This window comes from Doryrhamphus excisus, chromosome 21 (genome assembly GCF_030265055.1).
Source record: "Doryrhamphus excisus isolate RoL2022-K1 chromosome 21, RoL_Dexc_1.0, whole genome shotgun sequence".
Taxonomy (NCBI): Eukaryota; Metazoa; Chordata; class Actinopteri; order Syngnathiformes; family Syngnathidae; genus Doryrhamphus; species Doryrhamphus excisus.
The window spans coordinates 5149240-5174085 of record NC_080486.1 but is presented as its reverse complement, the minus strand read 5'-3'; the positions used below and the strand labels follow the sequence as shown (position 1 = coordinate 5174085).

The 24846-nt window shown below is 37.6% G+C and overlaps 1 protein-coding gene across 8 annotated transcripts in view; it reads left to right on the top strand.

The window, feature by feature from the left end:
• Window positions 1-24846, top strand: part of slc12a7b (solute carrier family 12 member 7b) — a 60304-nt gene that overhangs the window by 14758 nt on the left and 20700 nt on the right. For 5 of the 8 annotated variants that reach the window (XM_058059570.1, XM_058059566.1, XM_058059565.1 and 2 more), the window contains exons 2-5: window positions 14156-14250; window positions 17725-17856; window positions 19950-20096; window positions 23948-24002. In XM_058059570.1, coding sequence (XP_057915553.1) covers window positions 14156-14250; window positions 17725-17856; window positions 19950-20096; window positions 23948-24002 — 429 coding nt within the window. Of the gene's footprint in view, window positions 1-6494; window positions 6803-11104; window positions 11171-14155; window positions 14251-17724; window positions 17857-19949; window positions 20097-23947; window positions 24003-24846 lie in introns of those variants that run through there. The other 3 variants (XM_058059569.1, XM_058059567.1, XM_058059572.1) reach the window with 3 other exon arrangements.

Below are 24846 nucleotides of genomic sequence, written 5' to 3'. Positions count from 1 at the left end.
CTCCCGGTCAGATAGAGAGAGAGCGGTATTTTACGAGTAGTACTGCTCCATGCATGGAACTCCAAGCAGCAGTGGGAGTGTCACGTCCCAGTGGGTATCCACTGCATCACAGAAACAACATACTATTTTCAGCCCACTGTTTCCCGTCATGTATTCAAGGTTTTTGTTTACGATTCTCGAATCCAAGAGTCCAAACAACAAAGCAACCCTCAGACAGTTTGGAAGTCTTGGGAAGAGTTTTTGGCTTCAGGAAAGGGGGAAGGTCTGAAAGCATGTACTGCTCGTTAAATAGCAGTTACTGCTATTGATTATCCTGCTGGCTGGCGTCCCGTTGGTTGAGTGGGGGGAGGTGAGACACCGCCCTCTGTGATGCATGCACAGTTCTTCCAGTCTGACTTCCCTAACTTTTGTCTCATTTCTCCTTTTTATACAGTAGTTAAACATTTAGCTTTTGTGCCTATTTGGTTGTTTTCGTGGAGAAATACTGGTGACGTGATTGAACGGATCTTGTCGAGTCTTATTAAAGGCATGAAAAATAATGGAAAAAGTGACTGAGATCTGTTGCAAGGTAGTTTCCCACTGCTTTTTTTAGGGTTTTGAACAAGTATTACATGTAGGAATGGGCTGGTAAGATACTCTAATAGTTTTATAACCTTGAACAAAAAGTATTAGAAAACAGCTGTAAAATGTATGTTAAGCATTCTTAATATGCTTAACATACTAATATGTTAATATGCATACTTATACCGGCCAATGCCAAGTTACATGTTACATATCATAATGGTAATGGTTTAATTTCATTTGAACATGCATCAGATTACAATTGAATGCATCACATAATCAGTTCACAGTTCCACATGTCCAAAAGGAGTAGGAAGAAGCAAAGCTTATTAAATCCTACCCCTCCATCTGGTACTTTTACAATCAGTAACTGTTACATTTGTTCACTTCCTGCTTTCCTAATATAATTTAAGTTTGATTTCTTTTTTATTATTTTTTAAATTAATTTTAATTGTTATTATTTTAGTTTTATTTTATTATTTTTATTTCATTTTTTATTATTTTTTTAATTTTTAACATTTGTTCACTTCCTGCTTTCCTAACAAAATTAAGTTTATTTATTTATTTTTATTTATTTTTTATTTATTTTATAAATTTTAATTTTTTATATTATCAAATAATTATTTCATATTTTTATATTATTTTTATGGTTCTTTTTAAAATGTATGTTTTGTAATCAAGGAATTGTGTTCTGAGGAATGACATTCAAGAGCACTAGCCATCGAGCTAAAAACCCTGACTGTCATCCCGATAATCAGCGTGACTCTTAAGGCGTCAGGCAGTGACGTTTACCAACGTACTCTTGAGCAGCTGCACCAGCTAGCATCCGATACATATGTAATCCTGGATTCATTTGTAAGGAAAATTCACAGGAGAAATTCAAGCAGCATGACACCCAAGATGACCCAAGAAAACAGGAAAAACTGATATCTTATTAATAAATGAATTAATTAGTTAATTCAGTTAATTAGGTAAGTACAAACTATTAGTCATGGCAACTTCAAGGAAATAAAACACATGCATAAAAACCCTGCAGCATTTGCTCCTGTACACATTGGAGGAGGGGATACAGACTAACATCAGTAGGGATGTCCGATTATTGTCCAACTCTTAATTTCCGATACCGATGGAGAACATGCAAACTCCACACAGAGATGGCCGAGGGTGGAATTGAACTCGGGTCTTCTTGCTGTGAGGCCTGCTCGCTAACCACTCGGTTGCTGTGCAGCCAGAATGAGTCTATATTATATCTTATTTTCTCTTACTATGACCACTACATTTGGCTAATATGAGTGTAAAGGTGACTATAGGGGTGTTATTTTATGTCTAGAGGGCTCTAATAATGTTAAGAACCATTTTTAGATGGTTTTCTATGCTCTAAATTAATTTATTTTTTACCGCTTATCCTAACGAGAGTTGCGAGGGGTGCTGGAGCCTATCCCAGCTGTCTTCGGGCGAGAGGCGGGGTACACCCTGGACTGGTCGCCAGCCAATCACAGGGCACATATAGACAAACAACCATTCACACTCACATTCATACCTATGGACAATTTGGAGTTGCTAATTAACCTAGCATGTTTTTGGAATGCGGGAGGAATCGGAGTACCCAGAGAAAACCCACGCGTGGACGGGGAGAACATGCAAACTCCACACAAAGATGGCTGAGGGTGGAATTGAACCCTGGTCTCCTAGCTGTGAGGCCTGTGCGCTAACCACTTGACCGCCCTGCAGCCCGTGTTGTTTACATATTTTTTTTAAATATCGGTTTTAATGATCAGGAAAAAAAATCTGACACTGATATCAGGCTGATAATTATCCCGAAACATTAGCTTTTCAACATCCTCCATCCTTTGTGATCTCGATTTTGTTAACGTCTTTACCTCTTTTGCAACAGTAGGTTCTGTTATTTCGTATTTTCGATGTGGACTTCCTGTACATCCTGGCGAAAACGCATTCAATAATTCTTCTCACCTTCTTTATTTAATCGCTGGCACAACTCGACGTTCCTTGGCGGGTTATTTAATTGTTGCGTTAAATACAAAAACGCAGGGACTGTGAGTCACCAATGCATAGGATAGTGGTTCGCAATTATTTTCTGTCATCACGCACGAATGATACCGTACATCGCAAATTGACTACTTAGTTATGTGTAGTATTGTAACCGAGACAGTATACGAAAACCCGGGAAAAAAATGTCACCGGACTTGGAAAGCTACCCGCATATTGTGTAGTACTAGATACATTTAATGGCAGCTGAACCTACCACCCAGTCCACTCAGGCTGTCTTACATAATACTGACTGTGTTGTTTACTTTTGGGTTTAAGGTCCTTGGGTATCATTAAGTGCATCACACACACACACACATTGCAATAGCAACCATCTGACATGGAACCAAGTGCAGCTTGATACCATTAAATCCTTCTTACTGTGTGATTTGATCGCCCATCTTAATGCTCGGGCCTTCACACATCTGTCAGTTTCAGGATGGCCTTCAGCAGATGATCAGTTCATTTTGTCCATCCATCCATCCATTTTCCTCCGCTTATCTGGGTCCGGGTCGCGGAGGCAGCAGTCCCAGTAGGGAAGCCCAGACTTTGCGGTCCCCGGCCACCTCCTCCAGCTCCACCGGGAGGACACCAAGGTGTTCCCAGGCCAGCTGTGAGACATAATCCCTCCAGCGTGTCCTAGGTCTGCCTCTGGGCCTTTTCTCGGGTGGGCATGCCCGGAACACCTCACCAAGGAGGCGTCCGAGTCCATGTCCCATGAAGCAGATTTTTCCGCCAAAGACCAGGTCGTCCAGGCACCTGCCCTTGACCGCCATCCAACACACTATGCACCGCACCCTTATACTGGCCCCTGTAGGTGTTGGGTCTACGAGGGGGAGATCCCATGTGGCTTTTTCGGGCTGGGCCCGGCAGGTGAAGGCCCGAACACCAGGCGCTCGCCTGCGAGCCCCTCCCCCGGGCCTGGCTCCAGGGTGAGACCCCGGTATCCCACATCCGACCGAGCGAGGTACGGTTCCTCCTCTTGGTTTTTTTCATAAGGGTCTTCTGAATCACTCTTGGTCTGTCCCGTCACCCCGGACCTGTTTGCCTCGGGAGACCCTACCTGGGGCATATAGGTCCTCGGATCACTCGGGCACTCGAACCCCTCACGGAGGGGCAACAACTTGTACATTCAGTACATTAACAGTTTCTGTATTCTCTTCGGCCAATTAAAGTCCGACACGGAGGCGTGTTCTCGCACCTGAGTGGTTTTAAAGCTGCTTTCACGTCCCAGACCCTCGGATCATGTCTCAGTGTCTCGCCTCACCTCTCACAAGACACGACTACAGCAAAAGTCTGCATTCGATTCATTCGACTCCATGGCTTTGGAGCCGAGTCTTGCTCTGCGTTGTAGCCCCGGTGTGACTTGTGTGTTTTATAAAAAGTTCAGGATTAGCCTAATCTGGTTAAGTGATTAGAGCCCACTTCACATGGTTTTAGACAGACAGATTAACGGGCTACTAAAACAAAGGCAGAGGTCCTGAAGTATTCAGGTACTTGGGTTTGGCCCACATGTTTTGGTTCTTTCATAGGTGATAATGTATTCCGAATGAGTTGACATTTGGGTTTGTAAACCAACATTAGCGCATATGCTCCTATAGAGCAGCTACACACAATAACCAGCAAACAAAGCGTTCAAGTTCCTCCAGAATCTGCACCTATTCGGCTGTATTTCTTTTGATTTTGTGGTTCCTGTGAAAATAGTTTTTTTTTATGTATTCCACCCACAACCCGCCTCCAGGCATGCCCTTCTGGTTTGTGATGCTAACTGTTTAGGAGTTGATAAATGGAATAGGAGTTGAGTTCATATAAGTGGAAGTGGATACTGTACAGTCCAAAGTTTCTCAAGAAAAGAGGTTTGTAGCACGTATGTGGTACGCAGCTTTAGCATTTTAGCGTTTTTTTTTAATGTTTTTTTTGCGGGACTACCGGTGTGTTTAAAAAAAAATTGGGTTGAGCCACTAATTGTGGTTTGAAAAGGCTATTAGCAACCCCGCTTCCTCTATGCTATAATGCTACAACTAACTCTAATGCTAATGCTACAACTTACTGCTTGCCCTTCAGACTCTCCACACATTAGAAAGGTGTAGGGCTTCAGGAAGTTTATAGGCTAGTCCAGCTACATAGTGACCCATGCTCACAAAACAGTCCACTGTGAAATGTCGTTTATGGATAAAAATTCATTTCTTTTGCTGGTAGGGAATCAGCAACTCCAACCACTTCTGCCTGATAGTGGCGATTTTAGGAATTGTAAACAAAGTTAGCTTTCCCCTTTGCTAGCAAGTAAACAGCAGTGCAGTGCTTGGGCAAAGGAAGCAGTGCTTGGAAGAGGGCAGAGAGTTTACATATAAGGTCTGCCCCTCTGTGACATCACAAAGGGACAGTTATACCGCGCCTTTTGAAACCGAGCGTTTTGAGTCATTTTAGGGATCACTTCCAAATGCGAAAACCTTATTATATGAAACTTTGGCATGGTTTAACACGAGAATACAACATTCTAACTACATTTATAGGTCTGACAAGTGGGAAAAGCATCATAGGTCACCTTTAACATTCCATTTGAAACTTTTTGATTGACTATTGTTTGACATGTTGTTTAGTTGATGTTTGCTAAATACAAGGATGAAGAGTCTTGAACCAGTCATGATGTACTATATATATATATATATATATATATATATATATATATCACTATATTGACAGTTACTATGGTACCCATTATGTCATTGTATGGTCATATCACCTCGTGCTTCGGTATGTGACAAAAATAAAATAAGAAAAAAACAAACAAAAAAAACCTTAAACCTTATTGATTGTAAAAATAAAAATAAATTGATAAAATAAAAGTAAAAGTAAATTGATAAAAGTAAAAATAAAAGTAAAAATAAATTGATAAAAGTAAAAATAAAAGTAAAAATAAATTGATACAAGTAAAAATAAAAGTAAAAATAAATTGATAAAAGTAAAAATAAATTGATAAAAGTAAAAATAAAAGTAAAAATAAAAGTAAAAATAAATTGATACAAGTAAAAATAAAAGTAAAAACAAATTGATAAAAGTAAAAATAAATTGATAAAAGTAAAAATAAAAGTAAAAATAAAAGTAAAAATAAATTGATACAAGTAAAAATAAAAGTAAAAATAAAAGTAAAAATAAATTGATACAAGTAAAAATAAATTGATACAAGTAAAAATAAAAGTAAAAATAAATTGATAAAAATAAAATAAATCGATAAAAATAAATTAATAAAAATTAACAAAATAAAGTTTTTAAAAACTTAATTAATAAAATTAGTATATTACGAAAGCAGGAAGTGAACAAATGTAACAGTTACTGATTGTAAAAGTACCAGATGGAGGGGTAGGATTTAATAAGCTTTGCTTCTTCCTACTCCTTTTGGACATGTGGAACTGTGAACTGATTATGTGATGCATTCAATTGTAATCTGATGCATGTTCAAAAGAAATGAAACCATTACCATTACCATAACATCCAGTCTAAGCACTTAATTACTGTTGGACAGATTGATTGTCCATCTCTACCTATGCCACTTGAAGGTCACATTGTAAATTGAGTCACGAAAACCTCTCCTCTGATATAACCATACAGGATTGAAAACAGGTGTTGGAGAATAAGGAGAACCAGAACTTGATGGGTTGGTTGACCCCACATAGGAAATGGAATCAGTGATTCCTCTTCCTAGTTTTATTCCATGTATACGCCCATCCCTTCCTCTTCGCTTCCCTCACTTTCTTTGCTCCTCCCACTCGGCGTGTGCAAACACACACACACACACACACACACTTGTGTTAATGTGTGTGTAGCAGGGATCAGAAGCTCGGGGAAGCAAAGGGGAAGTGTGCGTGAGGGCGTGCGTGCTGATCTCCGTGGGGAGGGCAAGGGTGCTTTGATGCATGGCTGTCGCTGCTGTCGTCATCACAGGTCACTTTACACACACACACACACACACACACACACACACAAATACACTGTCACAGAAATAGCTGATCCTCACATTATCCACACAGCGCTGGCAGCATTCCTGACTTCTGCACCTCACTAACATTATCACTATACTTTGGACCCGTCATTACTGGAGTTCCCTAGGGACCACTGTTAGGACCCCCCTCCTCTTGTGACCCCTTTTACACCCCGCTCCTCAAAATGGAGCACAGGGGAAGCTCTCGTCGGAGGGGTGAGTTTATTTATTTCATTTTGTAGTATGATTTTTGTATTCTCACTCTTGGTACTAAGTACTGTATGTTGTGTATAGTTTTTAATCTGTCAGATTATGTCGGATTTCTTGTCGGGATATTTTATTGAAAAGGGCTACAGGCTGGTGTGTTGTGTAAAGTGATGGAGCGTAATAAATCAATATGAATTATGGCAGCGCCACTGCATGGGAGATGTAACGGAAAGTTGACAAAACATGCTTGCACGCCCGTGTTGCGCTAGTTTCCCTTGCTTATGCCCATTTCTATGTTGGTATCTTCCGTCTTTGAGTTGTTGCATTTTTCCGGTGACAAACTAAATCCTTTGTATTTATTATACATAGTTATGATTTGTGATGTGTTTGTCTGTTTTTGCTATTTTTAATGAATCAATATTAGCATTAGCATATAGATAAATAGATAGACTTTCTTTATTGTCATTGTACAATAACACAGCAGTGAAATTGCCAACGAAATGTTCCCGTATAATAATAAATAATAATGTGGAGAATAAATAGATGACATCAAATATGAACAATGCACAGCATAAACAGTAATTTGTAAAAATAATTTAAATAATTTAAAATAAATAATAATAATATCTAATACATTTTGAAATCCCTCCAAAATCATTTTAATGGTACTGATTTTTTACTTAAACCAAGGCGGTATATGGTCTCTAGCGTCCATATACTTGCTTCTGTACGATGTGCCGCCATGAGCTAACTCTAACAGCGTTAAGGCAGCTTACAGAATCGTCACAGTGCACAGCTTAGTTGTTATAAATAGGATGCCTGGTCATTTATTACCACCGTGACCAAAGAAGCTGACCTAACCATTACCATAATGTTCCCTCTACCTGATGACAGGACCGTACCAATCAGTAATCAGTAAGAACCAAGCCGATGGTGACCTTTTTCAGTGGCTCCTTCAATCAGGACCCAAAACGCTAATGTCATTTAGTATGACGGTTCTTCATTGTGCGACCGGTATTAATCAGCCGATTAATCCATCAGACCCTAGATGACACACATCATTTTTTGAGATGCATTATATACTGTCCATTGTAGATTTGGAGAGAATATTGTATTGAGCAGAATATATTGATAAAATAATTAAATGTCTCCTTTACACCCACCCAGTCCTTGATGTGGACCTAACTTTGATGTTGCATGAACTTTTATCTACTACTACTTTTTGTAGGGTTGTGACCCGGCCAAAAATGGTAATGGTAATGGTTTAATTTCATTTGAACATGCATCAGATTACAATTGAATGCATCACATAATCAGTTCACAGTTCCACATGTCCAAAAGGAGTAGGAAGAAGCAAAGCTTATTAAATCCTACCCCTCCATCTGGTACTTTTACAATCAGTAACTGTTACATTTGTTCACTTCCTGCTTTCCATAATATAATTGTATTTTTTTTTTACTATTTTTATTTTTACATTTGTTCACTTCCTGCTTTCCTAATATAGTTTTTTTTCTTTTTTTTTTCTTTTATTTTTGTCACGTACCGAAGTACGAGGTGATATGACCACACAGTGACATAATAGGTACCATAAATGGGAAAAAAAACCCACAGGTGAATAATACTGGAACAATTACAACAAATAATGTAACAATTGAATGTTCAGCAGTAATTTTACAGTACAAGAATAAAGTCAAAATATCCAGAGAATAAAGTTGTATTTTTAAAAGAAAGAAAGAAAATATGTGAAACAAAACGGTTTTAATTATTTGAAAATTAGGTTGGGGAGAAGTTATATTTATATATTTAACTATATATAAATAAATTATATAAAAGTTATGGTAATAAAGGCAAAATATTATGGGAGCAAAGTCATAATGTAACATTAATAATAAAATAATTAATACAAATAATAAAACTAATTAATAATAAAGATTTTTTTTTAAATTGAAATATTTTGGAAAAACAGTCAAATTGTCGGGGGCGGGGAGAAAAAGCAAAGACAGAAGTTCAAGCAAACTAGCGTTGTGTAGAAGGTGTTTTGCATGTCTTCGCCTCACTGCAAAACACAACTTATTTCAGAGAATCATTTTTTTTAAATTGATCAAAAAAAATCAGCAAATTTGCTAATGCTGAATTGTGAATATGATCTGTATGCTGAAATGAAAATGAAAAATGAAACTGTAGCATTCCCGAAGCTCCAAATTGAAGTCAGGACTCTATATACGGTGTTTGCCCTGTGATTGGCTACCACTTGACAGGACAAGCCGTATGGTAACTAGATGGGTGGATGGATTTAAACTGGTACTATTATTGAAACTGATTTTTGGTGTGTATACATTTATCGACCATGACTGTTTTTTAGTGATGTAATGACAAAATGATACATGATACATCAGGGTTATGGGAACGCAACAAGACTATATTGTTACATAACAAAATATAGGACTGAACTTGGACTTGTTTTTAATTCATCCGAGTCACAAAACAATACAGGAAATTAAATGTTCCTAACTAAAAAATAGATTACCATATTTTTTCATAGGTTGGCTGTTCCTGCGACTTATAAATGAAAAAACTGTTTATGTTACATAAACACTGGACACCTTTTTGTTTGTTTATTTTTGGTGTAGCTGAATAAGCATTGTGTTAGCATATCTTATACCTATTCCGTCTGTTCTCTATTCTTTTATTATTGTTAGAACTTGCCTTCCAAGATGACGTAATGTCTGTTTTGGTCAAGTAGTTTGTAAAATAAATTACCCGCAAAAAATGTGAATTATAGTCCAGTACGACTTATGTATGTTTTTTTCTACGTAATTATGCCTTGTGCGAATTATAGTCCAGAAAATAGGGTAGTTAGATTTTTACACTAAAAGAACTACATTTCCCCTTACGCTTAGAGTGCAGAACCAGGAAGTATTGCATTTTTGAAAAAGCTGCGACTATTACGCAGTGATTGGATTTTGATCTGACAAAACTTAAGTAAGTTTAATCAATTTAATCAATAACACCGCGGAAGCTGTTCACCTCCAATGGATGGGGGGTAATAATTCTCACTGCCATTTTCATGAGTATGTGTATTATCATTATCTGCCCTGTAAACGAGAAATACCATCACGTGTTAGTCTCGCGGGATCTCGTGACACCATTACTTAATGTGAAAGTCTTCAGAGTCGATGTTAGACGTGTACAGTAGCAGTCAATGAAACGAACGTATGAATGAGGCCAGTTTTGTCAAACGAAATGTGGACCATGTCCCCTAGGACAATTTGCTACAGAACATTGAAAGCACACACACTAACTCACTACACACACATATATTGACATTTCCACACCAAGTCACAATTGAGCAGATGCTAAAAAACAGGAAACATTCACAAGAACAGCGCTACTCCAATATGAACCCAATTAGGGTTCACGAGGGTCGCGGGGGGGTGCTGGAGCCTATCCCAGCTGTCTTCGGGCGAGAGGCGGGGTACACCCCTGGACTGGTCGCCAGCCAATCACAGGGCACATATAGACAAACAACCATTCACACTCACATTCATACCTATGGACAATTTGGAGTCGCTAATTAACCTAGCATGTTTTTTTTGGAATGTGGGAGGAAACCGGAGTACCCGGAGAAAACCCACACATGCACGGGGAGAACATGCAAACCCCACACAGAGATGGCCGAGGGTGGGAATTGAACCCTGGTCTCCTAGCTGTGTGGTCTGCGCGCTAACCACTAGACCGCCATGCCGCCCGTAATGACTTTATTTTAAAGGTTATAGTTTTGTTTTGTTCTTCACTTTTTAATATCTAATATCATCATAACTTGTACTTGTACAGTACTATAGTACTGGGTATTACCGTGCATTATTGACTTTCTTTGTGGTGCAGTAACTGTGGTATTTGTCTTCCACTGAGAGAATTTCTATTTGCATGATTTACACGTGGCTTGTTTTCACTCCGCGCGCTGATAAGCTTGGTTCAACTCCCGGTCAAAGAAGTTCTGAGTTGTTTTTTTTCCTCTATAAATGAAACATTTAAGATGCAATTGTACTATAGTCTTTACGGCCCTACCTTGAAAATGTATATTTTGGACATTGGACACACTTAAAGGGGAACTGCAATTTCTTTTTGCTGATATTGTTATTGTAGTACTACTATATTTTTGTCGGAGTATTACAATGTCTCATTATAGTCGTTGTGAGTGATGCTGAAACGTCACTCAAGCTACTTCCTAGTACCGCTACCTAATGATGCTGGTATTGTGTTGCTAGCTTTGAAAAGTTAACGCTAGCTTATAAATCATGCCAACAACAGGACACACGGATGCGGTGGATACATCGGCTCTCAACTTAAACCAGACGACATCGCTACAGAGACTGAGTAAGATGCTCGTTTGTTCTTAGCGTAGCGTAGCGTTAGTTTCCGATCAATGGGTCTCTGAAATCAATGTTTTTAAATCATCAAAATATGGCAAAATACTGTAAGTATTACATGTCATTATCAATATACTTGTTCTTGAATGCATATAAAACGATAAAACATTGTCGAAGTAGTCGAAGTAGGTGTCTCCCGATGATGTACATTGTTAGCTAGCTCATATTAACTTGTTTTTTGGCATTTTAATGCACGTAAAAGGGAAAGAAATGTAAAATAAGGATTGCGAATGATGGTCAAAATTCCAAAAAAGTGCAGTTCCCCTTTTAAATACATAAATAAAACCATGTTTTCTTATAAAAATGACAAAATTTAGAGTTTTGAAAAGAGACCGAGTAAGATGCTCGTTTGTTGTTTTGACACTTGACACGGAAGTAGCGTTAGTTCCGATCAACAGGTCTCTGAAATCAATACACCTTGGAAAGATATTTTGGTTATGTTTTTAAATCATCAAAATATGGCAAAATACTGTAAGTATTACATGTTATTATCAATATACTTGTTCTTGAATGTATATAAAACGATAAAACGTTGTCGAAGTAGGTGTCTGCCGATGATGTACATTGTTAGCTAGCTCATATTAACTTGTTTTTTGGCGTTTTAATGCACGTAAAAGGGAAAGAAATGTAAAATAAGGATTGCGAATGATGGGCAAAATTCCCCAAAAGTGCAGTTCCCCTTTTAAATACATAAATAAAACCATATTTTCTTATAAAAAATGACAAAATTTAGAGTTTTCTCCTCAGAGATTCTTTGTCAGGGCTTCGGTTTCTTTTTCTGTGAGTGAAAATCACCGGTTTGAAGAATATTTCATTTGTTACTTTGACATTGATGTTCTCTTCCTCCGCTTTTGGATCAACATTTGCACGAAAAGTGACTGTAATTATTGTATGATAAAAAAAAAGATGATATTAAATTGGAGTCATGGTCTAGCCTTTAGCCTGGTCATCAAACTTGCTTGGTGGTGATCCTGGGGCCGCAGGGTCATATCATATATTCAACCGAGTTTTGAAAACATGTAAAAAAAAAAAAAAAATCATTGTAATCGTCTCACTTGGGCTCAGTTGCAAAGAGCTGCAGAGTACAAGGACATAGTGACTTTGACTGTGATTACACCAGACTAATCCACGGTGCAAGCCTCTTATTACCCCTGCAGCTGCAGTAACAGTAAAAGTTACCCATTAAATTTATACTCCAGCCAAAGTTCTGTGGTGGCGCCACAGATACAGTAAATACAGAACACACGGCATGGGCTAGCTTGATGCTAATTCACAAAAAAAAATTCATGAAGGATTGGAATAGGTAGCTAGATACTTCCAAAAAACATGTGCGTTATTCAGTCAATGATTGCTGTTGTGGTCGATAATGTTTGATTATTAGTCAAAATCTATTGAAATACTAGTGATGTGTAGTATTAGTATTAGTATTATGTCTAGTAGTAGAATTCTTGGATCGGGATCGGAATAGGTAGCTAGATACTTCCAAAAAACATGTGCGTTATACAGTCAATGATTGCTGTTGTGGTCGATAATGTTCGATTATTAGTCAAAACACATTGAAATACAAGTGATGTGTAGTATTAGTATTAGTATTATGTGTAGTAGTAGAATTATTGGATCGGAATTGGATCAGGATCGGAATAGATATCTAGATACTTCCAAAAAACACGTGCGTTATTCAGTCAATGATCGCCATTGTGGTCGATAATGTTCGATTATTAGTCAAAACTCGAGCCAAAGTTCTGTGGTGGCGCCACAGTAAATACAGAACACACGGCACGGGCTAGCTCGATGCTAATTCACATCGTTTCTTTTTTGAAAAAATTCTTGAAGGATCGGAATAGGTAGCTAGGTACTTCCAAAAAACGTGCGTTATTCAGTCAATGATTGCTGTTGTGGTCAATAATGTTTGATTATTAGTCAAAACATATTGAAATACAAGTGATGTGTAGTATGTAGTATTATGTGTAGTAGTAGAATTCTTGGATCGGAATTGGATCTAGATCGGAATAGGTAGCTAGATACTTCCAAAAAACATGTGTTTTATTCAGTCAATGATCGCCGTTGTGGTCGATAATGTTCGATTATTAGTCAAAACATATTGAAATACAAATGATGTGTAGTATTAGTATTATGTGTAGTAGTAGAATTCTTCGATCGGAATTGGATCGGGATCGGAATAGGGAGCTAAATACTTCCAAAAAACATGTGCGTTATTTAGTCAATGATTGCTGTTGTGGTCGATAATGTTTGATTATTAGTCAAAACTCGGGCCAAAGTTCTGTGGTGGCGCCACAGATACATTAAATACAGAACACACGGCATGGGCTAGCTCGATGCTAATTTACATCGTTTCTTCTTTGAAAAAAATTCTTGAAGGATCGGAATAGGTAGCTAGATACTTCCAAAAAACGTGTAGCGCCGCCGCCACAGATACAGTAAATACAGAAAACACGGCATGGGCTAGCTCGATGCTAATTCACCTAATTTCTTCTTTGAAAAAAATTCTTGAAAAATTGGAATAGTAGCTAGGTACTTCCAAAAAACATGTGCGTTATACAATGATTGCTGTTGTGGTCAATAATGTTCGATTATTTGTCAAAACATATTGAAATACAAGTGATATGTAGTATTCTACCAAGTCTCATTTACATTGGGACATCACCTTACATGAAGTCAGACATGACAGAGTAGGGAAAAAAGTTCTCCTCTTATGCCGTGTGGAAGTGGTAAGGAATAAAATGGGGGCTTGCTAGCTTGCGGCCGTCTCAGTTTGCAATGTGGTGGTAAACAATGAATAATATGAGTATAAAGGTGACTATAGAGGCATTTTTCTTATAATGGTAAAAAATACATTTTTCACTACAAAACTTCAGTATTCTATTAATTAACATTGAATCCTTAAACAGCTTTTTATTTTATGTTTCCACAGGTGATGGCGTCCCGAAGGAAAACAGTCCGTTTATCAACAACACAGACAATGACAAGAGCAACAGTTACGATGGCACCAACATGGCACTTTTTGAGGTAAGCCGTGTTGTTTCTCCCACCTAGTTGTCAGACATGAGGTCATTGTATGGTTGTGATTCATTGTAGCTGAGGCGAGACATTCCCACTCACCATTCATACCTACCCAGGCAAGAGGCGGGGTACACCCTGGACTGGTCGCCAGCCAATCACAGGCACATATAGACAAACAACCATTCACACTCACATTCATACCTATGGACAATTTGGAGTCGCCAATTAACCTAGCATGTTTTTTGGAATGTGGGAGGAAACCGGAGTACCCGGAGAAAACCTATGCATGCACAGGTAGAACATGCTAACTCCACACAGAGATGGCCGAGGGTGGAATTGAACCCTGGTCTCCTAGCTGTGAGGCCTGCGCACTAACCACACAACCGCTGTGCTGCCCTATTGTAAAATTGGCATGCAAAATATTTTGGATGTTAACCAAGAAATGCGCTAACCAAACAAGGACGGATGTTAACTGAGGTACCACTGTATTCTCAAATAGGCTGAATTCAACATACACGCAATTACATAATGTTGTGACATCAGTTTAAGATGGCCGCATGCACGGGGAGAACATGCAAACTCCACACAGAGATAGTCGAGGGTGGAATTGAACCCTGGTCTCCGAGCTGTGAGGTCTGACCACAGCAATCTACAAAATTAATTTTACATTTTTTTTTTTTGTTATGTTGTGTTGCCAGTTAAAAGTTGAAATACCTAGAAAGCAACTGGCGGGCCGGATTCAAACACTTGGTGGGCCCCCGGGCCGTAGTTTGCTCACCCCTGCCTTAAAAGCTGGCGTTTTGGTAAAGCAAAGGCTGAAACCTTGGTTAAAGTTACCCAGTTAGCGTACAATGCCACTACGTCTATAATATCGACGTTGGCTCTAAAAGACTAAAAGAACCTTTTGGTATTAGAGATGGGTATTGGACGTTCTTAAGTCTTGTACTATTTATACGTCTTATATGTTTTTTTTTTTGCATGAGAGACACAATAAAAGAGCATTTTTGATGCACTTTTAAGCTGACAAAAATGACCACAATCTGGCAAAAGTGCATTTTATAAGAACTCGGCCTGCATCTCTTCCATTGAAATACATAGTGAAATGGTGTCTTGCCATGTTGCCTGAAGGAGGTTACAAGTTCAGTTCAGTTGCAAATGTGTAAATGGTTCAGGGTGTCATATTTGTGGAAAAAAATGTGTTTTCATATAGAACAACCTTTTTTTGTTGTTTATGTTATGGCGTCGTTGTTTAGACATTTTGGTAAAATATATATGGTTAAATTTGTGTCAAAAAAGTTATACTTGGAATGTATCTTTTCACAAAAAGCCTTTTTTTTTATTTTTTTCAATTAAAAAAAAAATTTTTTTAGTTTTTAGAACTGATATTTTGCTGAAACTTAGCTATGTTCTACTGCTATTTTGCTACTATTTCATATATAACTATATTGACAGTTACTATGGTACCGGTAATGTCATTGTATGGTCATATCACCTCGTACTTTGGTACGTGACGATAAAATAAATAAAAAAAACATAAAAAAATAAAATACATTTTAAAATTAAAAAATATAACTATATTAGGAAAGCAGGAAGTGAACAAATGTAACAGTTACTGATTGTAAAAGTACCAGATGGAGGGGTAGGATTTAATAAGCTTTGCTTCTTCCTACTCCTTTTGGACATGTGGAACTGTGAACTGATTATGTGATGCATTCAATTGTAATCTGATGCATGTTCAAATGAAATTAAACCATTACCATAGTTTGGATTTTTTGACACCCCCATCAACAGTGTAGCCCATCAACGACGAGTTCTGCGTGTTTACACGGAAGACGTATGCAAGAGTCTCGCTTGTAGTGGTCTAAATTTATTCCTGGCGGCCCGCCACAAGTGAATTAACAGCTTTGCAGCCAAATAGTGTTTACGTTTAGCATTGATTACTATTTATATATCCTAATATGTCTTGTTCCACTGTATGTCCTCAAAGTGGAGTTGCTGTTTGAATGTTATGTAGTGAGCCCAAAGTAGGGTACGCCCATCCCCAGGGGTCATAGGGCGTACATGAATAAGTGGTACGCAATTGTGAAAGGTTTGAGAAGCACTTGTGTCGTTTGGCTGACCTTGCTGCTCTGTTGTTATTGGCCTTTGTATCGGATCACTTAGAAGGCCTTCACACTGTAAACCCTACATGAAGCTGATCCTGCCAGGCTCTTTAAAGAGGTTTGGATTTGACCTCTCGTGGGGATAGTGTTTCTTTATTTCTGTCTACTCCAAATATATTCACCTGAATGTACAATAAACTAAACATTTATTCAAATTCTTACAGTGAAACCTTGGTTAAAGTTACTGGGTTAGCGTACAATGCCACTACGTCTATAATATCGGCGTTGGCTCTCAAAGATGTTGACACACGACACATTTATTTCTGTCCACTCCAGATATATTCACCTGAATGTACAATAAACTAAACATTGATTCAAATTCATACAGTGAAACTTTGGTTAAAGTTACCTGGTTAGCATACAATGCCACTACGTCTATAATATCGGCCTTTGCTCTCAAAGATGTTGACACACGACACGTTTATTTCTGTCTACTCCAGATATATTCACCTGAATGTACAATAAACTAAACATTGATTCAAATTCATACAGTGAAACCTTGGTTAAAGTTACCCGGTTAGTGTACAATGCCACTACGTCTATAATATTGACGTTGGCTCTCAAAGATGTTGACACACGACACGTTTATTTCTGTCTACTCCACATATATTCACCTGAATGTACAATAAACTAAACATTTATTCAAATTCTTACATTGAAACCTTGGTTAAAGTTACTTGGTTAGCGTACAGTGCCACTACGTCTATAATATCGGCGTTTGCTCTCAAAGATGTTGACACATGACACGTTTATTTCTGTCTACTCCAGATATATTCACCTGAATGTACAATAAACTAAACATTGATTCAAATTCATACAGTGAAACTTTGGTTAAAGTTACCTGGTTAGCGTACAATGCCACTACGTCTATAATATCGGCGTTGGCTCTCAAAAGATGTTGACACACGACACGTTTTTATTGTTTCAGGGAAAGAGGTGGGGTACACCCTGGACTGGTGGTCAGCCAATCACAGGGCACATATAGACAAACTATTCCCACTCACATTCATACCTATGACAATTTGGAGTCGCCGAAAACCCACGCATGTAAACTCCACACAGAGATGGCCGAGGGTGGACTTGAACTCGGGTCGCCTAGCTGTGAGGTCTGCGCGCTAACCACACGACCGCTGTGCAGCCCTATTGTAAAATTTGCATGCAAAATATTTTGGATGTTAACTGAGAAATGCGCTAACCAGGACAGATGTTAACTGAGGTAACAGTGTATTCTCAGTGTATTTATGTATGTGTCATACATTTGCGACTTTGAGATCCTTAAACCCGATAGGAAGTTGAAAGTATTGTTATTGTTTTGCAGGAAGAGATGGACAGCAACCCCATGGTGTCATCACTTCTCAACAAACTGGCAAATTACACGAATCTCACCCAGGGGGCCCAGGAGCACGAGGAGGCCGATGATGACGAGAGTTCCAAGAAGAAAGCTGTCAAGGTAAATTTAGAGTTCCTCCATCTGTTCAGTCTGCAGGTTAGAACCTTAAGGTGATCCGTAGGCAAAGGTTGAATGGGGACAACTGGACATCTCCTTGTACGTAGTTGACGACATTTCACCTTCAATCCAAACGGTTTCTTCGGTTCAGATGTTCAGAGGCGGGGTACACCATGGACTGGTCGCCAGCCAATCACAGGGCACATATAGACAAACAACCATTCACACTCACATTCATACCTATGGACAATTTGGAGTCGCCAATTAACCTAGCATGTTTTTGGAATGTGGGAGGAAACCGGAGTACCCGGAGAAAACCCACGCATGCACGGGGAGAACATGCAAACTCCACACAGAGATGGCCGAGGGTGGAATCGAACCCTGGTCTCCTAGCTGTGAGGTCTGCGCGCTAACCACTCGACCACCATGCAGACTAAAATACATCCACTTTTGATCTAAATTTTAAGACCGGTTGATCTGAAGGAGGTTCTAAGTAGAGCTTCAAACTACAAAATGGTTGATGCCAGTGTTTCCAAGAGGCTACTGGGAATGTTGGTGAAGATGGCTTCATAGAGGGCATCCACTGTCTGGAACTGATGACATTTTTGTAAACTTCCCTTGCCATCTCATCCCCAAATGTTCTCAATTGGATTTAGATCAGAGGAACACACAGGATGGTCCAAAAAAGTGAGGTTATTCCTCTGGTAAAAGTCCTTTGTCAGGTTCTTGAGGGATGAGGGATGCTCCCATGGAACATCCCCATCTGCCGTTTGACGCCCCTGCACGACCTGAAACTCCCTTGTTCCGTTGAAGGATCATAATGGACTCAGGGGTTCAGAGATTAGCCATTTGAGGTGAGGTGGCTTGGGCAGCTCGTCAGGATGCCTCCCAGACTCCTCCCTGGTGAGGTATTCAGGGCATGCCCAGCTGGGAGAACATCTGGGAAGGAAGTTTTGAGATGCACACATTGAATATCAAGACTATGGGAACGTCGCTCTTTGTTTACTTCCCAGACGACCTCCGCGACCTCAGCGAAACAAAAACACCCGTATAATATAAAATCTTTTCAACTTCCTGGAGCTACTGTGACGTAGATTACCGTAATGACCCATATATCCAGAAAGTACGGTAAATTGAAAACGGCTTTGAATATCCTATTTCCAGATACTGCTACCACTGCTTTTTGTTCTGGAGGGAGTACAGACCATCAAAGATGGTTTGATGATAATAGATTGTCCTTGAACCTAAATAAAACTAAAATCATGCTGTTTGCTAACAGCAGAAAGGACACACACCAGCAAATACAAATAGACGGTGTAGACATTGAAAGAGTGAAGGAAAATACATTTCTGGGGATCCCAATTGATGAAAATATGATCTGGAAACCTCATATTACAAATATACAACATAAGGTGGCCAGAAATATTTCAATATTGAACAAAGCAAAATTTGTTCTCAATCAGAAATCACTCCACACTTTTTATTGCTCTCTGGTTCTACCATATCTTACTTATTGTATGGAAATATGGGCTAATAACTATAAAAGCAATCTTCACTCCCTAAATGTACTGCAAAAAAGGTCAGTAAGGATAATTCATAATGCCGCCTACAGAGAACATACTAACTCCTTATTTCTAAAATCACAAATACTTCAACTTGCTGATATAGTTCATCTTCAAACAGCTAAAATAATGCATAAGGCTAAAAATAACCAATTCCCTAAAAATGTCATCCAATACTTCTTTACAAGAGAGGAGAAATATGATCTCAGGGAAGAAGTACATTTGAAACACTTATATGCTAGGACTACGTTATGCTAGCCATAGCATTTCAGTATGTGGAATCAAACTATGGAATGGATTGAGTAAGGAACTCAAACAATGCACAACGATGAGCCAATTCAAGAAACAATACAACACTTGTCCAGTCTTAGTGGACAAGTGTTTTTCTCCTTATCTGTTTGACATGTGATGCTGGTTTCTAGGGCCTGGGTCAGAGGTCATCGTCAATATGGAATTGTCTCCCCAAAAAGTATTCATGAATCAGCACAAACCTCGTCTTTTAACATTGCCTAATCTCACTCTCCCTTTTTCCAGAGCCCTCAGATGGGGACCTTCATGGGTGTTTATCTCCCCTGCATCCAGAACATTCTGGGAGTAATCCTGTTTCTTCGTCTTACCTGGATTGTCGGCACCGCTGGCATCTTAGAGTCCTTGGCCATTGTTGGCTTGTGCTGCTCATGTGTGAGTATACAAAAGGGCTTATGGGGAGTTGAGATACATACATGCACACAGGGGGTTGGAGAGGCCGAAAACGCGAACTGGCAGCCATGTTACCATCAGGGCAGTTGTGGCTACAGATGTAGTTTACCACCACAAGTGTGTGACTGAGGAGTGAATGAATAATGGGTTTACTTCATTGTGAAGTGCTTTAGGTGCCTTCACTTCTAATCCATTATTATTATTATTATTATAAGATTATATATTATATTTAATATATTATATTATAACATTATAATAATATTATTATTATTATTTAATATTAATAATGTTATTATTAATAATGGATTCAAATTGAAGGCACCTAAACCACTTCACAATTAAGTAAACCCATTATTCATTCACTCCTCAGTGAATAATAATAATAATATTAACATTATAATAATAACAATAATATTATTATTATTGCTATTTAATTCATAATGTAATTTAATAATTATTAAATATTATTACTAAATATTATTATTATATTATTATAATTAAATTTTATTTAATATTTCTATATAATATATAATATATTAATATATTTAATTATTATTCACATAATAATACGAATAATAAGAATTATAAGAATAATAATAAAAGTATTAAATCATAATTATTATTATATGATTTTATTTTATAAATGCCTTCAAGGGGTGAGTGATGACTGCAAATTTGCGATCGATTTAAATTAATATCAACTAAGCGTATTGCCGATACTGATACTCATCATGATGTGCTATATATATATATATATATATATATGTATATATATATATATATATACTTACACATACATATACTTATATGTGACCAAAAAATTAATGAAATACAAAATAATAATAATAAATTAAATTAAGCAGGAAGTGAACAAATGTAACTCAGTAAATGTTACTGATTGTAAAAGTACCAGATGGAGGGGTAGGATTTAATAAGCTTTGCTTCTTCCTACTCCTTTTGGACATGTGGAACTGTGAACTGATTATGTGATGCATTCAATTGGAATCTGATGCATGTTCATATGAAATTAAACCATTACCATAATCACAATAAAAACACCTGAAAAAAATATTAACACACTTATTTGTGAGCAATTTAACAATATATAACAATATATAACAACATATTATGTAATTGTTTGCTTCAAAATAAAGTCTATTGTGCAAAATAACTAAACAAAAGCACAAACTACTATCGGCTGTCATTCATTCCTAGAAAAGCCTGTTATTACAAACAATGTATAAATATAATAGTATTGAGCCGATACTGATACTACCTTTGGTGTCGATACTATTGATATTTGGATTCCTACTAGAATCTCACTTTAGTGTTGGCCTCATTCCTGACGTGGGTAGCATTTGCATTTCATCAAGAGATTTTAGATTTAAGTGATAGAGCAGTCACTTGCAAGATTATGTAACTTAATGTGGAAGCGTTGATGTGTGTGTGTGTGTGTGTGTGTGCGTTGAATTGACAGCAGTAATGAAGGACCATCATTTCCACTGCTTAGCGTGTAATCCCTCCATCTGCAAAGTGTCATAGTGCGATGTACGCTCTCACACACGCCGGTGCTATTTCGCAATCCCGAGCCAGACAATGGATTACCTCAGATTAATCAGGGAAAGTACAGGCAGGAACCTTCAGTACGATGCTTTTTTTTTACATTCTTCCTCATGGAATACTGCACTGACACACCATTCGCAGTTGCATTCACAGTACCGGGCTCGAATCACATGCAAAATAATCAACCCGAATATATCCCTATTAAAAAATATAGTGATTCAAAGCTATAAGATGCTATGGATTCATGTCAGATTTAAGTAAAAACTCCCATTACTGATATTAAGTGCGTTTGAAAGGGTAACTCTTTGCTTTTACATAAGAAGCGGACTAAGCTGACACAGATTAATGTTCATTTTCACTGCTTAGACCACATCTGACTTCGTGCGGATGGATCCATATTTATATATTTACTCACATGTTAGCATTAATGGAGTTTTTTTTGTTTTGTTTTTTCTGGACAATGTAGTTTTGATCAATAACCTTTTATATAGCAATAAACCATATTTGGTCTAATATAATCCAATAAATAGAATGAAATAGATACTGTAAAAAATAAAAATAAAAGGGTAACTCTTTGCTTTTATAAAATTAAAATAAAATAAAAAAATAAAATAAAATAAAATAAAATAAAATAAAAATGTAAGTCTTTGCTTTTACATAAGAAGCGGACTAAGCTGACACAGATTAATGTTAATTTTCACTGCTTAGACCACATCTGACTTCGTGCGGATGGATCCAAATATTCTACAGTTGGTGCACTCCCTCGTTTAAGTATGCTGGAAAAAAAAAAAAAAAAAACATGTTAATGACTTTCAAGAGTCAAAAAAAAAAAAAATTCTTGAGGATCCAGTAATCCCTCATTTATCACTGTTAATTGGTTCCAGACCCTGTTTTCCTTATTTATGAGTATAATATTTTCATAATAATTTTTTTTTTAACATTATTAACCTTATTACACCCCTATAGTCACCTATTAGAGATAAACAAGACATAATATTTACTCACATGTTAGCATTGACAGAGTTTTTTTTTTCTGGGTAATGTAGTTTTGATCAGTAACCTTTTATATAGCAATAAACCATATTTGGTCTAATATAATCCAATAAATAGAATTAAATAGATACTGCAAAAAAATAAAAATACAAATACAAATAAATAAAAAAAAATACAAATACAAATACAAATAAATTAAAAAAAATAAAAATAAATTTAAAAAATAAAAAAAATAAAAAAATAAATTTAAAAAATACATTAAAAAATAAAAATAAATTTATAAAAATTAATTTAAAAAATAAATTAAAAAAATAAAAATAAATGTAAAAAAATAAAAATAAAAAATAATTAACATTAACATCTCAACTCAAACTCAACTCAAACTCAATTCAAACTCAACTCAAACTCAACTCAAACTCAAACTCAACTCAACTCAACTCAACTCAACTCAACTCAACTCAACTCAACTCAACTCAAACTCAACTCAAAATCAAAATTAAAATCAAACTTAAAATCAAATAAAAATAATAAATATGCTGGGAAATTCACCAACAAAAAAACAACAACCTGAAATTACGTGATGTCTTTGAACGCAACCCCTTAGTGCCCATCATAACAGTTTATTCAGCCCAAATAAAAATAAATGAAAGAAGGTCAAACAAACCAGCGGACATTGAGTTGACCTGAAGAGGTGGCATAGCTGCTTTGGATTTAAGCGGAAGTTGGAGGTAAAATTAACAGCTAATTGGCTTTACTCCAGCTTGTCTGCCATTTTAAACCGGATGCCCGGTCAAGAGCCGGAGGTTTATCTCGCTCATGGATAGTCACGGATTTTACCCTGCTCTCTTCTTTCCTTCCTTCCGCTTTCTTTCTTTTCCACCACTTTTTTTTGTTTTCCATTCTCTCACCTTCATGCATTCACCTTGCTGTCATTGTTACTTAGCCTCCATGTCCCCGATATCTGGCGCTATGTCCTTCCTTGTTATTCTCATTGAAAAGCTGTTAGATAAGCGGCTGATGAAAACGGCGGCGTCCATAATGACTGATTTCACAGAAAAGCTTGTATCCATTACCAATCCTGGAGACTTAGTCGATAAGCCTTTAAGAAGTATTTTAACAGACTGGCAGAATTGTACAAGTACAGCCGTATGGAAAAAAAAGTATTTGTTGTTGATATGAGAAATGGTATCAATGTGTTGCAAATGTGAGTTACAAATGAATTTAATGAGTCTGTGGGCTTTTAGGTTGATGGTTTTGTTCCTGTGTTCTGCTTTCAGACCATGCTGACAGCCATATCCATGAGTGCAATTGCTACGAATGGCGTTGTGCCAGGTATGGCGCTTTTGTTGCAAAATACTGTATTGTACATGGGCTGCACGGTGTTCAAGTGGTTAGCATGCAGGCCCCACAGCTAGGAGACCAGGGTTCAATCCCACCCTCGGGCATCTCTGTGTGGAGTTTGCATGTTCTCCCCTCACCTTCTAAATATGGATTTTTATCATTATTAGAGCTCTCTAGACATGAACTAACACCCCTATAGTCACCTTTAGACTTGTATTACCCAAAATACATAATAAGAAACATGAATAAGACTGGCTGTATGGTGAAGGAGTGGTTTGCGCGCAGGCCTCACAGCTAGGAGACCAGGGTTCAAACCCACCCTCGGCCATCTCTGTGTGGAGTTTGCATGTTCTCCCTCACCTTTTAAATATGGATTTTTATCATGATTAGAGCTCTCTAGACATGAACTAACACCCCTATAGTCACCTTTAGACTTGTATTACCCAAAATACATAATAAGAAACATGAATAAGACTGGCTGTATGGAAGTCATAGCATGCAGGCCTCACAGCTAGGAGAGCAGGGTTCAATTCTACCCTCGGCCATCTCTGTGTGGAGTTTGCATGTTCTCCCCTCACCTTCTAAACATGGATTTTTATAATTGTTAGAGCTCTCTAGACATGAACTAACACCCCTATAGTCACATTTAGACTTGCATTACCCAAAATACATAAGAAGAGACATGAATAAGACCGGCTGTATGGTGGAGGAGTGGTTTGCGCGCAGGCCTCACAGCTAGGAGACCAGAGTTCAATCCCACCCTAGGCCATCTCTGTGTGGAGTTTGCATGTTCTCCCTTCACCTTCTAAATATGGATTTTTATCATTATTAGAGC